This window comes from Ranitomeya variabilis, chromosome 1, assembly GCF_051348905.1.
Source record: "Ranitomeya variabilis isolate aRanVar5 chromosome 1, aRanVar5.hap1, whole genome shotgun sequence".
NCBI classification, from domain to species: Eukaryota; Metazoa; Chordata; class Amphibia; order Anura; family Dendrobatidae; genus Ranitomeya; species Ranitomeya variabilis.
Window position 1 is genome coordinate 1,158,324,086 of NC_135232.1, and position 15,072 is coordinate 1,158,339,157.

General features: G+C 49.8%; 2 protein-coding genes across 3 annotated transcripts in view; both read left to right on the forward strand.

Moving 5' to 3' along the window:
* The window catches only part of ADAM33 (ADAM metallopeptidase domain 33), a 79,510-nt gene extending 71,976 nt beyond the window's left edge, over window positions 1–7,534 (forward strand). For both annotated transcript variants that reach the window (XM_077280379.1, XM_077280378.1), the window contains exons 13-14: window positions 50–95; window positions 7,302–7,534. In XM_077280379.1, coding sequence (XP_077136494.1) covers window positions 50–95; window positions 7,302–7,399 — 144 coding nt within the window. In that variant the 3' untranslated portion in view covers window positions 7,400–7,534. The remainder of the gene's footprint in view (window positions 1–49; window positions 96–7,301) is intronic.
* A 49-nt stretch (window positions 7,535–7,583) lies between these two features.
* Window positions 7,584–15,072, forward strand: part of CDC25B (cell division cycle 25B) — a 77,820-nt gene continuing 70,331 nt past the window's right edge. The window contains exon 1 of the mRNA XM_077280377.1: window positions 7,584–7,773. Within this exon, the coding sequence (XP_077136492.1) occupies window positions 7,721–7,773 (53 nt within the window). The 5' untranslated portion in view covers window positions 7,584–7,720. The remainder of the gene's footprint in view (window positions 7,774–15,072) is intronic.

Here is a 15,072-nt window from a genome sequence, read left to right on the forward strand (position 1 = left end):
GGGAATGTCGTCCAGCTCCTCCGATCACTGACTGATCTGTTCTCTCCAGGATGAGCCGATGCTGCACAGTGACCCGATGGAGACGCTGGAAACCAGTAAGTCCGCCGTACCGTGCCCCCCAGGGGGATGTGACTGTGCGCACTGTGCCCGCAGCATGGGAGCGGTGCGACTACACGGACGCTGGGCGACGGTGAAGACTCCCGCTGCCGCCATCCTCGCCCTCGTGTCCTCACAGCAAAACCCAAACTCTTCAGCCGCGTTCACACGATGCCTTTTTTATGCAAATTTTAAGCTGCGTTTTACAGTATGAGCAAATATGAGATTCCCGAAATCTCCTGCACACACAATGTTTATTTCCTGACTGACTAGTAAAACTGCTGCGTTATTGGAAGAATCAGCCGGTCACTTCTCGAAGCGTTTTTGCAGCATTTTTTTCAGCCACTGAAAGCAGTGGGTAAGAGCAAAAGACGCAGCGATCTAGTTTTTCTGCATTTATGGTGCAAAAACCTAAGAAAGTTTCATGAATCATGATTTTTGGGGGGCATTAAACTTTATCAGCATGCACAAGAGGCAATAAAAACGCCGCAAAAAGTGATGCAGAAAACAGCAAAAATGCAGCAAAGAAAAAAAACAGCAAAAAACGTATGAAAAAAACCCAACAAAACCTGTTTTTTTAGATCTTCTCCTTTTCCCCAAATAAAGCAAAAAATAAAATAAAAAAAATAAGTAAAATTCATGTACCGGTCGCCATAAAGCAAAGACACCCGACACAGCAGAGTTGGCATTGTTTGGTTATGTTTAGTTACAGCGGCCTCTGAACAGGCTGTGATGGGAGCAGTAAAGCCGCCACCTCAGCCCATAAATAAACACGCACCGCGCGGCGGATCAATGAGAACAAAAGACACCCGGTGAGTTTGGTATCGCTGGACTCGTGCGGATCTGGAGAATCGCGGCGTCGGGTCGGATTTACCACAAAATTAACCCCCCAAAAATCGTGAAACTGCGTTTTTTTTCCGTGTTTTAAGTAGATTTTTGCAGTAAAATGAACGGCGTCAAACAGAACTGAAAACTGTCCGAGAAAAAGTAATCCTGAGACGACCAACAATGGAGAGAAGAAAAAGAACAACGAATAGTAAGACTGCGCCATAATACACTAGGAAGGATTCCTCTACAACACTGGGACTGAACTGCTGCCATAGGAAATAGGAAAACAAGCGCCATATAGTGTCCACATCGCGGAAAAAAGGAGGCGCGGTCCTATATGCTATGGCAGCAATGCTGCAGCTTCAAGGTTCTAGACTCTAGGATCTAGAGTAATCCTGCCTTGTACACTATGGCGCAGCATTACTGCTTATTGGTTATACGCTTTTATTGGTCGGTGCCTGTTCACACGAGTCTACATGTGCTGCTCCTTCTTCTCTATTGAGGTAAAAAAAAGTTGCTTTTAGTGGGAAGGGTTAATGGATCCTTGTGCTTCCTCTTCCAGTTGGGAAGGGTTAATGGATCCTTGTGCTTTCTCTTCCAGTTGGGAAGGGTTAATGGATCCTTGTGCTTTCTCTTCCAGTTGGGAAGGGTTAATGGATCCTTGTGCTTTCTCTTCCAGTTGGGAAGGGTTAATGGATCCTTGTGCTTCCTCTTCCAGTTGGGAAGGGTTAATGGATCCTTGAGCTTCCTCTTCCAGTTGGGAAGGGTTAATGGATCCTTGTGCTTTCTCTTCCAGTTGGGAAGGGTTAATGGATCCTTGTGCTTCCTCTTCCGGTTGGGAAGGGTTAATGGATCCTTGTGCTTCCTCTTCCGGTTGGGAAGGGTTAATGGATCCTTGTGCTTGATCTTCCAATTGGGAAGGGTTAATGGATCCTTGTGCTTGATCTTCCAGGTGGGAAGGGTTAATGGATCCTTGTGCTTGATCTTCCAGGTGGGAAGGGTTAATAGATTCTTGTGCTTGATCTTCCGGTTGGGAAGGATTAAAGGATCCTTGTGCTTGATCTTCCAGGTGGGAAGGGTTAACGGATCCTTGTGCTTGCTCTTCCAGTTGGGAAGGGTTAATAGATTCTTGTGCTTGATCTTCCAGGTGGGAAGGGTTAATGGATCCTTGTGCTTGATCTTCCAGGTGGGAAGGGTTAATGGATCCTTGTGTTTCCTGTTGCAGTTGGGAAGGGTTAATGGATCCTTGTGTTTGCTCTTCCAGTTGGGAAGGGTTAATGGATCCTTGTGCTTGATCTTCAAGGTGGGAAGGGTTAATGGATCCTTGTGCTTGATCTTCCAATTGGGAAGGGTTAATGGATCCTTGTGCTTGATCTTCCAGGTGGGAAGGGTTAATGGATCCTTGTGCTTGATCTTCCAGGTGGGAAGGGTTAATAGATTCTTGTGCTTGATCTTCCGGTTGGGAAGGATTAAAGGATCCTTGTGCTTGATCTTCCAGGTGGGAAGGGTTAACGGATCCTTGTGCTTGCTCTTCCAGTTGGGAAGGGTTAATAGATTCTTGTGCTTGATCTTCCAGGTGGGAAGGGTTAATGGATCCTTGCGCTTGATCTTCCATTTGGGAAGGGTTAATAGATCCTTGTGCTTGATCTTCCGGTTGGGAAGGGTTAATGGATCCTTGTGCTTGATCTTCCAGGTGGGAAGGGTTAATAGATTCTTGTGCTTAATCTTCCGGTTGGGAAGGGTTAATGGATCCTTGTGCTTGATCTTCCAGGTGGGAAGGGTAAATGGATCGTTGTGCTTGATCTTCCATTTGGGAAGGGTTAATGGATCCTTGTGCTTGATCTTCCAGGTGGGAAGGGTTAATAGATTCTTGTGCTTGATCTTCCGGTTGGGAAGGGTTAATGGATCATGGTGCTTGATCTTCAAGGTGGGAAGGGTTAACGGATCCTTGTGCTTGATCTTCAAGGTGGGAAGGGTTAATGGATCATTGTGCTTGATCTTCCAGGTGGGAAGGGTCAATGGATCCTTGTGCTTGATCTTCTGGTTGGGAAGGGTTAATGGATTCTTGTGCTTGATCTTCCATTTGGAAAGGGTTAATGGATCCTTGTGCTTGATCTCCCAGGTGGGAAGGGTTAATGGATTCTTGTGCTTGATCTTCCAGTTGGGAAGGGTTAATGGATCCTTGTGCTTGATCTTCCAGTTGGGAAGGGTTATTAGATTCTTGTGCTTGATCTTCCAGGTGGGAAGGGTTAATGGATCCTTGTGCTTGATCTTCCAGTTGGGAAGGGTTAATGGATCCTTGTGTTTGCTCTTCCAGTTGGGAAGGGTTAATGGATCCTGGTGTTTGCTCTTCCAGTTGGGAAGGGTTAATGGATCCTTGTGCTTGCTCTTCCAGTTGGGAAGGGTTAATGGATCTTTGTGCTTGATCTTCCAGGTGGGAAGGGTTAATGGATGCTTGTGCTTGATCTTCCAGGTGGGAAGGGTTAATGGATCCTTGTGCTTGATCTTCCAGGTGGGAAGGGTTAATTGATCCTTGTGCTTGATCTTCCAGGTGGGAAGGGTTAATGGATCCTTGTGCTTGATCTTCCAGGTGGGAAGGGTTAATGGATCCTTGTGCTTGATCTTCCAGGTGGGAAGGGTTAATGGATTCTTGTGCTTGATCTTCCAGGTGGGAAGGGTTAATGGATCCTTGTGCTTGATCTTCCAGTTGGGAAGGGTTAATGGATCATTGTGCTTGATCTTCCAGGTGGGAAGGGTTAATGGATCCTTGTGCTTGATCTTCCAGGTGGGAAGGGTTAATGGATCCTTGTGCTTGATCTTCCAGGTGGGAAGGGTTAATGGATCCTTGTGCTTGATCTTCCAGGTGGGAAGGGTTAATGGATCCTTGTGCTTGATCTTCCAGGTGGGAAGGGTTAATGGATCCTTGTGCTTGATCTTCCAGGTGGGAAGGGTTAATGGATCCTTGTGTTTGCTCTTCCAGTTGGGAAGGGTTAATGGATCCTGGTGTTTGCTCTTCCAGTTGGGAAGGGTTAATTAATGGATCCTTGTGCTTGCTCTTCCAGTTGGGAAGGGTTAATGGATCTTTGTGCTTGATCTTCCAGGTGGGAAGGGTTAATGGATGCTTGTGCTTGATCTTCCAGGTGGGAAGGGTTAATGGATCGTTGTGCTTGATCTTCCATTTGGGAAGGGTTAATGGATCCTTGTGCTTGATCTTCCAGGTGGGAAGGGTTAATAGATTCTTGTGCTTGATCTTCCGGTTGGGAAGGGTTAATGGATCATGGTGCTTGATCTTCCAGGTGGGAAGGGTTAACGGATCCTTGTGCTTGATCTTCAAGGTGGGAAGGGTTAATGGATCATTGTGCTTGATCTTCCAGGTGGGAAGGGTCAATGGATCCTTGTGCTTGATCTTCTGGTTGGGAAGGGTTAATGGATTCTTGTGCTTGATCTTCCATTTGGAAAGGGTTAATGGATCCTTGTGCTTGATCTCCCAGGTGGGAAGGGTTAATGGATTCTTGTGCTTGATCTTCCAGTTGGGAAGGGTTAATGGATCCTTGTGCTTGATCTTCCAGTTGGGAAGGGTTATTAGATTCTTGTGCTTGATCTTCCAGGTGGGAAGGGTTAATGGATCATTGTGCTTGATCTTCCAGGTGGGAAGGATTAATGGATCCTTGTGCTTGATCTTCCAGGTGGGAAGGGTTAATGGATCCTTGTGCTTGATCTTCCAGGTGGGAAGGGTTAATGGATCCTTGTGCTTGATCTTCCAGGTGGGAAGGGTTAATGGATCCTTGTGCTTGATCTTCCAGTTGGGAAGGGTTAATGGATCCTTGTGTTTGCTCTTCCAGTTGGGAAGGGTTAATGGATCCTGGTGTTTGCTCTTCCAGTTGGGAAGGGTTAATGGATCCTTGTGCTTGCTCTTCCAGTTGGGAAGGGTTAATGGATCTTTGTGCTTGATCTTCCAGGTGGGAAGGGTTAATGGATGCTTGTGCTTGATCTTCCAGGTGGGAAGGGTTAATGGATCCTTGTGCTTGATCTTCCAGGTGGGAAGGGTTAATGGATCCTTGTGCTTGATCTTCCAGGTGGGAAGGGTTAATGGATTCTTGTGCTTGATCTTCCATTTAGGAAGGGTTAATGGATCCTTGTGCTTGATCTTCCAGGTGGGAAGGGTTAATGGATCCTTGTGCTTGATCTTCCAGGTGGGAAGGGTTAATTGATTTTTGTGCTTGATCTTCCAGGTGGGAAGGGTTAATGGATCCTTGTGCTTGATCTTCCAGGTGGGAAGGGTTAATGGATCCTTGTGCTTGATCTTCCAGGTGGGAAGGGTTAATGGATTCTTGTGCTTGATCTTCCAGGTGGGAAGGGTTAATGGATCCTTGTGCTTGATCTTCCAGTTGGGAAGGGTTAATGGATCCTTGTGCTTGATCTTCCAGGTGGGAAGGGTTAATGGATCCTTGTGCTTGATCTTCCAGGTGGGAAGGGTTAATGGATCCTTGTGCTTGATCTTCCAGGTGGGAAGGGTTAATGGATCCTTGTGCTTGATCTTCCAGGTGGGAAGGGTTAATGGATCCTTGTGCTTGATCTTCCAGGTGGGAAGGGTTAATGGATCCTTGTGCTTGATCTTCCAGGTGGGAAGGGTTAATGGATCCTTGTGTTTGCTCTTCCAGTTGGGAAGGGTTAATGGATCCTGGTGTTTGCTCTTCCAGTTGGGAAGGGTTAATGGATCCTTGTGCTTGCTCTTCCAGTTGGGAAGGGTTAATGGATCTTTGTGCTTGATCTTCCAGGTGGGAAGGGTTAATGGATGCTTGTGCTTGATCTTCCAGGTGGGAAGGGTTAATGGATCCTTGTGCTTTATCTTCCAGGTGGGAAGGGTTAATGGATCCTTGTGCTTGATCTTCCAGGTGGGAAGGGTTAATGGATTCTTGTGCTTGATCTTCCATTTAGGAAGGGTTAATGGATCATTGTGCTTGATCTTCCAGGTGGGAAGGGTTAATGGATCCTTGTGCTTGATCTTCCAGGTGGGAAGGGTTAATGGATCCTTGTGCTTGATCTTCCAATTGGGAAGGGTTAATGGATCCTTGTGCTTTATCTTCCGGTTGGGAAGGGTTAATGGATCCTTGTGCTTCATCTTCCGGTTGGGAAGGGTTAATGGATCCTTGTGCTTCATCTTCCGGTTGGGAAGGGTTAATGGATCCTTGTGCTTCCTCTTCCAGTTGGGAAGGGTTAATGGATCCTTGTGCTTCCTCTTCCAGTTGGGAAGGGTTAATGGATCCTTGTGCTTTCTCTTGCAGTTGAGAAGGGTTAATGGATCCTTGTGCTTTCTCTTGCAGTTGGGAAGGGTTAATGGATCATTGTGCTTTCTCTTGCAGTTGGGAAGGGTTAATGGATCCTTGTGCTTTTTCTTCCAGTTGGGAAGGGTTAATGGATCCTTGTGCTTTCTCTTACAGTTGGGAAGGGTTAATGGATCCTTGTGCTTTCTCTTGCAGTTGGGAAGGGTTAATGGATCCTTGTGCTTTCTCTTGCAGTTGGGAAGGGTTAATGGATCCTTGTGCTTTCTCTTCCGGTTGGGAAGGGTTAATGGATCCTTGTGCTTTCTCTTGCAGTTGGGAAGGGTTAATGGATCCTTGTGCTTTCTCTTGCAGTTGGGAAGGGTTAATGGATCCTTGTGCTTTCTCTTGCAGTTGGGAAGGGTTAATGGATCCTTGTGCTTTCTCTTCCAGTTGGGAAGGGTTAATGGATCCTTGTGCTTGATCTTGCAGTTGGGAAGGGTTAATGGATCCTTGTGCTTTCTCTTCCAGTTGGGAAGGGTTAATGGATCCTTTTGCTTGATCTTCCAATTGGGAAGGGTTAATGGATCCTTGTGTTTTATCTTCCAGTTGGGAAGGGTTAATGGATCCTTGTGCTTCCTCTTCCGGTTGGGAAGGGTTAATAGATCCTTGTGCTTCCTCTTCCAGTTGGGAAGGGTTAATGGATCCTTGTGCTCTCTCTTGCAGTTGGGAAGGGTTAATGGATCCTTGTGCTTTCTCTTCCAGTTGGGAAGGGTTAATGGATCCTTGTGCTTTCTCTTCCAGTTGGGAAAGGTTAATGGATCCTTGTGCTTTCTCTTGCAGTTGGGAAGGGTTAATGGATCCTTGTGCTTGATCTTGCAGTTGGGAAGGGTTAATGGATCCTTGTGCTTGATCTTGCAGTTGGGAAGGGTTAATGGATCCTTGTGCTTTCTCTTCCAGTTAGGAAGGGTTAATGGATCCTTGTGCTTGATCTTCCAATTGGGAAGGGTTAATGGATCCTTGTGCTTTATCTTCCAGTTGGGAAGGGTTAATGGATCCTTGTGCTCTCTCTTGCAGTTGGGAAGGGTTAATGGATCCTTGTGCTCTCTCTTGCAGTTGGGAAGGTCTCCATCTTCCTCTGCCTCGTGGTCTTCTTCATGGCTCTGACCATCATCTTCTGGAAGAAGAGACCTGGAGAGACGACGCTGAGATAATGGCGCCCTGAGCCCCGTGTGCAGCTGCTCGTGTTCAGCCCAATATGGCGGAGTAGACGATGGCGGCGGAGTAGACGCCGGGCCGCCGTCGTTCTCACCCCTCCTGTCAGACGCCTCCTGTCAGACGCCTCCTGTCAGACGCCTCCTGTCAGACGCCTCCTGTCAGACGCCTCCTGTCAGACGCCTCCTGTCAGACGCCTCCTGTCAGACGCCGCCATGTCTCTGTGGCCGCAGGATGCCCCCACCGTCCGGAATGCTGGAGATGGAGCGGACGCCTGGACGAACCTCTGACCGTGCTGCTGGGAGTTGTAGTTCCCCACGATGACGTCATCGGTTCGACATGAACTAGCGGCCAGAGCCACGTGCCCTAACAAGTATTATATATAATTTATTATTTTATATTATTACTTGATGTCCGCCATTTTCCTTGGGAGCTGATGGGAATACGGGCGCGGCTCAGGACTCGGTGGGGTCACTACATTTATGGACGTTATACCGATATTATAACGGCAAACGTAAACTGATGACGAAGTGATGAAAGTGATATACGGAGTGCGGCGGCCTGTGGGACCGGGAACACTACAAGCTCCAGCATGGCCACAATAGTGACGGGGCCTGCAGTACCGCGCTCAGACACTAGATGGCGGCACAGTGTAAGCAGACGGCGATCACAGACGCGGCCAGTCTCCTCCCGGCAGCCTCGGCGTAAGGTCAGGGGTCACTGCCAGCAGGGGGCGTCCTGTGCCCCCCACACACTGGACGGGGGTCACACACTGGACGGGGGTCTCACCCTGCACGTTCCCCTCTGCAGAGCGTCTGCGGGACCTGCACAGGTGACAACAGGCGGCGCCAGAGTCCAGGTACAAGGACACAGAGGCAGGTGCAAGGAAAGCTGCAGAGTAAGAGGCTCCCAGTGCTGGAAGGGTTATTTATTGTTATCAACTAACAAAATAAATTAATAAAAAAGAAATGTAAATTATCAGCCATATTGAGACTGCACGTCGCCTCCATCATCAGTATCTGGTGACTGCCCATCACCTCCATCATCAGTATCTGGTGACCGCCCGTCTCCTCCATCATCAGTATCTGGTGACCGCCTGTTTCCTCCATCATCAGTATCTGGTGACCGCCCATCACCTCCATCATCAGTATCTGGTGACCGCCCGTCTCCTCCATCATCAGTATCTGGTGACCGCCCGTCTCCTCCATCATCAGTATCTGGTAACCGCCCATCACCTCCATCATCAGTATCTGGTAACCGCCCATCACCTCCATCATCAGTATCTGGTGACCGCCCGTCTCCTCCATCATCAGTATCTGGTGACCGCCCGTCTCCTCCATCATCAGTATCTGGTGACCGCCTGTCACCTCCATCATCAGTATCTGGTGACTGCCCATCACCTCCATCATCAGTATCTGGTAACCGCCCATCACCTCCATCATCAGTATCTGGTGACCGCCCGTCTCCTCCATCATCAGTATCTGGTGACCGCCCATCACCTCCATCATCAGTATCTGGTGACCGCCCGTCTCCTCCATCATCAGTATCTGGTGACCGCCCGTCTCCTCCATCATCAGTATCTGGTGACTGCCCATCACCTCCATCATCAGTATCTGGTGACTGCCCATCACCTCCATCATCAGTATCTGGTAACCGCCCATCACCTCCATCATCAGTATCTGGTGACAGCCCGTCTCCTCCATCATCAGTATCTGGTGACTGCCCATCACCTCCATCATCAGTATCTGGTGACCGCCCGTCACCTCCGTCATCAGTATCTGGTGACCTCCCGTCTCCTCCATCATCAGTATCTGGTGACCGCCCGTCTCCTCCATCATCAGTATCTGGTGACCGCCCGTCTCCTCCATCATCAGTATCTGGTGACTGCCCATCACCTCCATCATCAGTATCTGGTAACCGCCCATCACCTCCATCATCAGTATCTGGTGACAGCCCGTCTCCTCCATCATCAGTATCTGGTGATCGCCCATCACCTCCATCATCAGTATCTGGTGATCGCCCATCACCTCCATCATCAGTATCTGGTGACTGCCCATCACCTCCATCATCAGTATCTGGTAACCGCCCATCACCTCCATCATCAGTATCTGGTGACCGCCCATCACCTCCATCATCAGTATCTGGTGATCGCCCATCACCTCCATCATCAGTATCTGGTGACTGCCCATCACCTCCATCATCAGTATCTGGTAACCGCCCATCACCTCCATCATCAGTATCTGGTGACCGCCCGTCTCCTCCATCATCAGTACCTGGTGACCGCCCGTCTCCTCCATCATCAGTATCTGGTGACCGCCTGTCACCTCCATCTTCAGTATCTGGTGACCGCCCGTCACCTCCATCATCAGTATCTGGTGACTGCCCATCACCTCCATCATCAGTATCTGGTAACCGCCCATCACCTCCATCATCAGTATCTGGTGACCACCTGTCACCTCCATCTTCAGTATCTGGTGACCACCTGTCACCTCCATCATCAGTATCTGGTAACCGCCCATCACCTCCATCATCAGTATCTGGTGACTGCCCATCACCTCCATCATCAGTATCTGGAGACCGCCCGTCACCTCCATCATCAGTATCTGGTGACCGCCCGTCTCCTCCATCATCAGTATCTGGTGACCGCCTGTCACCTCCATCATCAGTATCTGGAGACCGCCCGTCACCTCCATCATCAGTATCGTGACCGCCCGTCTCCTCCATCATCAGTATCTGGTGACCGCCTGTCACCTCCATCTTCAGTATCTGGTGACCACCTGTCACCTCCATCATCAGTATCTGGTGACCGCCCGTCACCTCCATCATCAGTATCTGGTGACTGCCCATCACCTCCATCATCAGTATCTGGAGACCGCCCGTCACCTCCATCATCAGTATCTGGTGACCGCCCGTCTCCTCCATCATCAGTATCTGGTGACCGCCTGTCACCTCCATCTTCAGTATCTGGTGACCGCCCGTCACCTCCATCATCAGTATCTGGTGACTGCCCATCACCTCCATCATCAGTATCTGGTAACCGCCCATCACCTCCATCATCAGTATCTGGTGACCGCTCGTCTCCTCCATCATCAGTATCTGGTAACCGCCCATCACCTCCATCATCAGTATCTGGCCCATCACCTCCATCATCAGTATCTGGAGACCGCCCGTCACCTCCATCATCAGTATCTGGTAACCGCCCATCACCTCCATCATCAGTATCTGGTGACTGCCCATCACCTCCATCATCAGTATCTGGAGACCGCCCGTCACCTCCATCATCAGTATCTGGTGACCGCCCGTCTCCTCCATCATCAGTATCTGGTGACCGCCTGTCACCTCCATCATCAGTATCTGGAGACCGCCCGTCACCTCCATCATCAGTATCGTGACCGCCCGTCTCCTCCATCATCAGTATCTGGTGACCGCCTGTCACCTCCATCATCAGTATCTGGTGAACGCCCGTCACCTCCATCATCAGTATCTGGTGACTGCCCATCACCTCCATCATCAGTATCTGGAGACCGCCCGTCACCTCCATCATCAGTATCTGGTGACCGCCCGTCTCCTCCATCATCAGTATCTGGTGACCGCCTGTCACCTCCATCTTCAGTATCTGTTGACCGCCTGTCACCTCCATCATCAGTATCTGGTGACTGCCCATCACCTCCATCATCAGTATCTGGTAACCGCCCATCACCTCCATCATCAGTATCTGGTGACCGCTCGTCTCCTCCATCATCAGTATCTGGTAACCGCCCATCACCTCCATCATCAGTATCTGGCCCATCACCTCCATCATCAGTATCTGGAGACCGCCCGTCACCTCCATCATCAGTATCTGGTAACCGCCCATCACCTCCATCATCAGTATCTGGTGACTGCCCATCACCTCCATCATCAGTATCTGGTAACCGCCCGTCTCCTCCATCATCAGTATCTGGTGACCACCCGTCACCTCCATCATCAGTATATGGTGACCGCCTGTCACCTCCATCTTCAGTATCTGGTGACCGCCCGTCACCTCCATTATCAGTATCTGGAGACCGCCCGTCACCTCCATCATCAGTATCTGGTGACTGCCCATCACCTCCATCATCAGTATCTGGTAACCGCCCATCACCTCCATCTTCAGTATCTGGTGACCACCTGTCATCTCCATCTTCAGTATCTGGTGACCGCCCGTCACCTCCATTATCAGTATCTGGAGACCGCCCGTCACCTCCATCATCAGTATCTGGTGATCGCCCGTCACCTCCATCATCAGTATCTGGTGACCGCCCGTCTCCTCCATCATCAGTATCTGGTGACCGCCTGTCACCTCCATCTTCAGTATCTGGTGACCGCCCGTCACCTCCATCATCAGTATCTGGTAACCGCCCATCACCTCCATCATCAGTATCTGGTGACTGCCCATCACCTCCATCATCAGTATCTGGTGACTGCCCGTCACCTCCATCATCAGTATCTGGTGACCGCCCATCACCTCCATCTTCAGTATCTGGTGACCGCCCGTCACCTCCATCATCAGTATCTGGTGACTGCCCATCACCTCCATCATCAGTATCTGGTAACCGCCCATCACCTCCATCATCAGTATCTGGTGACCGCCCGTCTCCTCCATCATCAGTATCTGGTAACCGCCCATCACCTCCATCATCAGTATCTGGTGACTTCCCATCACCTCCATCATCAGTATCTGGAGACCGCCCGTCACCTCCATCATCAGTATCTGGTAACCGCCCATCACCTCCATCATCAGTATCTGGTGACTGCCCATCACCTCCATCATCAGTATCTGGAGACCGCCCGTCACCTCCATCTTCAGTATCTGGTGACCACCTGTCATCTCCATCTTCAGTATCTGGTGACCGCCCGTCACCTCCATTATCAGTATCTGGAGACCGCCCGTCACCTCCATCATCAGTATCTGGTGATCGCCCGTCACCTCCATCATCAGTATCTGGTGACCGCCTGTCACCTCCATCTTCAGTATCTGGTGACCACCTGTCATCTCCATCTTCAGTATCTGGTGACCGCCCGTCACCTCCATTATCAGTATCTGGAGACCGCCCGTCACCTCCATCATCAGTATCTGGTGATCGCCCGTCACCTCCATCATCAGTATCTGGTGACCGCCCGTCTCCTCCATCATCAGTATCTGGTGACCGCCTGTCACCTCCATCTTCAGTATCTGGAGACCACCCGTCTCCTCCATCATCAGTATCTGGTGACCGCCCGTCTCCTCCATCATCAGTATCTGGTGACCGCCTGTCTCCTCCATCATCAGTATCTGGAGACCACCCGTCTCCTCCATCATCAGTATCTGTTGACCGCCCGTCACCTCCATCATCAGTATTTGGTGACCGCCCGTCTCCTCCATCATCAGTATCTGGTGACCGCCCGTCTCCTCCATCATCAGTATCTGGTGACCGCCTGTCTCCTCCATCATCAGTATCTGGTGACCGCCTGTCTCCATCATCAGTATCTGGTGACCGCCCGTCTCCTCCATCATCAGTATCTGGAGACCGCCCGTCTCCTCCATCATCAGTATCTGGTGACCGCCCGTCTCCTCCATCATCAGTATCTGGTGACCGCCCGTCTCCTCCATCATCAGTATCTGGTGACCGCCTGTCTCCTCCATCATCAGTATCTGGAGACCACCTGTCACCTCCATCATCAGTATCTGGTGACCGCCCGTCACCTCCATCATCAGTATCTGGTGACCACCCGTCTCCTCCATCATCAGTATCTGGTGACCGCCCGTCACCTCCATCATCAGTATCGTGACCGCCCGTCTCCTCCATCATCAGTATCTGGTGACCGCCTGTCACCTCCATCTTCAGTATCTGGTGACCACCTGTCACCTCCATCATCAGTATCTGGTGACCGCCCGTCTCCTCCATCATCAGTATCTGGTGACCGCCTGTCTCCTCCATCATCAGTATCTGGAGACCACCCGTCACCTCCGTCATCAGTATCTGGTGACCGCCTGTTTCCTCCATCATCAGTATCTGGTGACTGTCTCCTCCATCATCAGTATCTGGTGACCGCCCGTCTCCTCCATCATCAGTATCTGGTGACCGCCTGTCTCCTCCATCATCAGTATCTGGTGACCACCTGTCACCTCCATCATCAGTATCTGGTGACCGCCCGTCACCTCCATCATCAGTATCTGGTGACCACCCGTCTCCTCCATCATCAGTATCTGGTGACCGCCCGTCATCTCCATCATCAGTATCTGGTGACTTCCTGTCCCTTCTGTCACGGTTCACGGAGAGGATACCTTTATCTTCCCCACCACTCACACCAATTTGTTATGAACCGGGGTTGTTCGGTTGCCCCTGGTTCTTGTCTGAAGGGGATTTATCTATATCCCACTTCCCAGTTCCGGTTTGGAACTTGCAGCTCTCTGGCGCCCCCCTAACCCTCAGGTCAGACCGGGTACTGCACCTAGGATAGTTAGTCGCCAGAAAGGCTGCCTGCTGTGTACTGGCTAATGGGCATGCTGCAGTTAGGGAGATATAACTACTCCCACTCAGGCGGGAACAATAATTATCAACGCCGTCCGTCGCTGCAAAGTCTCCCAACCGCACAGGACAAATCCGCTGTCACCAGCTCCGATTTCTTAATAACAGATCCAGAGCCAATCCAGATTAGTAGCATAATTCACTTCAGAGGACGTGACCGTACGTTATAGAGCAAGGAGAGACAAAGATAGTAATTTTATAAAGGTAGTGTTTACAGAAGTATAAAAAGGTATTATAAAAGTAGACAAGTATCGTATGTACAGTACAATTACAAATAAAATGGTATTAAAGTTCAAAAACACTTACATTTTGTTCATATCATTTAATCTCATGGCTGACCATGTGCTGTGGGGGATGGGCACACATCTAGATGCATCACACACCTGTCTCACAGCTAGACCCTGGACAGAAAGACTTGTGAAGACTGATGTCTCACTCACTTATCTCCCAGCCCAAAACCAAGGCACTCTTCCTGTGGTGACCTCACTCAGAGGCTGAATCCTCCCCTTTCTTAGAGTTATGACAAACCAGTTCTATACATAATTCGCTGTATGAACCTTGTATGAGAACGGCGCAATGATCAGGATGTTCAACACGTCAGGGGGTTCTATTAAGTATAAACACGGCGTAGATACATGACCCGCTTACGGAGAAATCAGCTCCTTGCAACTCGTTGGGTTTAGTTCCTAGCGATTTCAGTGAGATATTGGTCTCTCGATTGATATCTGGAATATATAATCCTTATATCTCTAGCCCGGATCGGTGCCAATATACATAACTTTAAAAGAACAGTAGAGTCCCATGCATTTTGGAACAGGCTGTACCAGTTTTAGCTAGTATCAGGCGGGAGGGGGAATGAGGGGTTTACACAGGGACTGGCTTTTGCAGCATAGAGCCATATAAATTCCTCAGCGATCCCAGTAAGTGTTGCTGGCACATTGTGCTCCTGACAAAGGGACGAAATGCGCGTTGGGGTGCTGTGGGACAACCATATATAACAGACCACCCCGAATATAAGTATTACTGGTTAACAGACTCTATTATGGTCTCATTAGCACGCAGCTTGTAGCGCAGATTAGATCATTGATGGGACCATGTGACTAGATTGCACTAAGCACTGTACACATAGGGTGTAGGTCAGG